General features: G+C 30.6%; 1 protein-coding gene across 1 annotated transcript in view; it reads left to right on the top strand.

Annotated features, from left to right (window-relative positions):
- Window positions 1-2,092: 2,092 nt before the first annotated feature.
- The window catches only part of LOC125028612, an 8,088-nt gene continuing 7,680 nt past the window's right edge, over window positions 2,093-2,500 (top strand). The window contains exon 1 of the mRNA XM_047618082.1: window positions 2,093-2,219. Coding sequence (XP_047474038.1) covers window positions 2,093-2,219 — 127 coding nt within the window. The remainder of the gene's footprint in view (window positions 2,220-2,500) is intronic.

The raw sequence follows: 2,500 nt of genomic DNA, 5'->3' as shown, positions 1-2,500 counted from the left end.
TATATAAATATGTGTAAATATATAGTATATACATATTGTAAATGAATATATACATAAACACATTATATATTATACATATTGTATATGAATATTATATATTATATACATATATGTAATATACATGATATATATATATATATATATCATATAATATGTATATTATGTATATCATATATATGAGTATAAATGTATAAATATATATAAGTACACGTAAATATATATATATATATATATATATATATATATATATATTTATATATATATATATACATTACCCATGCATGCAAGTTGCAAGACATGATCCAGGCATCGAGCAGTGACGTCATACTTCAAGATGTCCTGTGAGGCCTCAATGCCGTATTCCTCTCGCAGAATTCTGAAAGTGAAATGCAACTAACACAATATTATCATGTTAAAGGCAACACCATGCAATAATTATAAATTAAATACCCGAGGAACGTGCTCCGTATATGTATAGATTTAAACACATGAATAATGTAGACATGCATACGTGTGTGTGTGTTTGTGTATGTATATATATTTATATGTATATACATATTTAGTTACTTAAATTTATAGATATGTATATGTGCATGTATATAAAAACATACATACATATATATAGTATATATATATAAATATATATATATATATATGTATATATATACATATATATATATACATATGTGTGTGTGTGTGTGTGTGTGTGTGTGTGTGTGTGTGTGTGTGTGTGTGTGTGCATATATATATATATATATATATATATATATATATATATATATATATACATAATATATATATATATTAATACAAATGCATATCTGTCTGTGAGTTAGTGTGCGTGTGTCTATATCATATATATATATATATATATATATATATATATATATATATATACATATATATATGATGTGTATATATATATACATATGCATATATATGTGTATATATAAATATATTTATGAGTGTATATATGTATAAACAAATGCGTATTTGTTTGTGCGTTAGTGTATGCATATGCATATATGCATATGCATATATATATACATACATATGTATGTATATAAATGTATAGATACATATGTGTATATATATACATATACATATACATATAGTTATATATATATATATATATATATATATATATATGATGTGTATATATATACATATATATGTATATATATATAAATATATACATATATATTCATATACACATATGTGTTCGTGATATTTTATTCCCCAATATCAGATTCACAAAGATGATTGCACTGGTGCACAAAGAAATTTGAGACACGTGAGCAATAACCGTCTAGAAGCTCGTAAAATAAAAACAAAAGCAGCTTCAATTCAGATGATCTCACTGAACATCCGACATCCAAGCCGTGTTCCTTCCTTCAGTGAGATGCAAGGAATATGAAGAAGAAGAAAAAAAAGAAGAGGCCGGTCCATGACTTGATTTCGGTTCAGGGGAGATCTGTGTGGGACGATATTGTGATACGGATAAGTACCGTGGGTATAGTAACTACTTAGTCTTGTTACACAGCAAAGAAAATAAGAGCATACCTACATAGCTATACGACAGTAAATATATATAGTGAATATAATATAAGAACATATCTATATAGCCTTGCCATATAACAGTGCATATAACAATGTACCTAGGTGGTCCTGTCAGAACAGTGAATACTAATTACATACCTACATAACCTAGACATACAGCACTAAATATATCAGTAAACCTACATAGTCCCGTCATAGAACAGTAAATATAACAACATATACTTGAGTCCGAACTGTGATATAAATAAAGTTGATGACTGCGACAACTTACCCGCGTAACCCTGGCGTACAGAGAATAAAATCTGCTTCATGGTACCATAACAAATACAAACGGAGGAGATCGGCTTCCCTTCCCGGCGCGGAAATGTGACAAGGTAAGTGATGTATTAGCAGCCTCTACAGCAGCCACGCTTGTAAATACTGCAGACGGCGCTGAAGGGGTATGTTCGATCCTCTCACCCAAATGCATACTATCGGCTTACCTGCCACGATCCATCTCAATTTCGCCTGTCGTTTCTCTCTTCCACTGACAATGGCGAAAGGGAAATATTTTTCGGATATTGGGACGTACCTTCTGTCGCTTCACTACGGTGCAGCTCTTGATTCTCCTGTGTTATTATCTTCCATAGGGAATGCGTACTTAAGGGGAACAGGGGCAGGTATTTGGTATAACCGTAGGGCATTTATAATGAGTATGTGGGTTCTTTTGGATCTATCGTGGTTGTATCACTTTCGAAATGACAGAAAAAAAAAAACATCGCCCAAAATATATCGCATTTTCTACTTTATGACACTGATATTGGTTTCTCATGGCTTTTGATGTAATGTTCTAAGTGGATCCTGTTGCAGTGCCTAAATTATTCTACCTTAATTAGCAACGTATTTCCTCGGAGAACTGATTCTGTCCTTGCAGTACAAAGTAAATCACCGCTAGGCAAAT

The sequence above is a fragment of the Penaeus chinensis genome, chromosome 9 (genome assembly GCF_019202785.1).
Source record: "Penaeus chinensis breed Huanghai No. 1 chromosome 9, ASM1920278v2, whole genome shotgun sequence".
In the NCBI taxonomy this organism is placed as follows: domain Eukaryota; kingdom Metazoa; phylum Arthropoda; class Malacostraca; order Decapoda; family Penaeidae; genus Penaeus; species Penaeus chinensis.
This window is presented reverse-complemented; position numbering and strand designations above follow the sequence as displayed.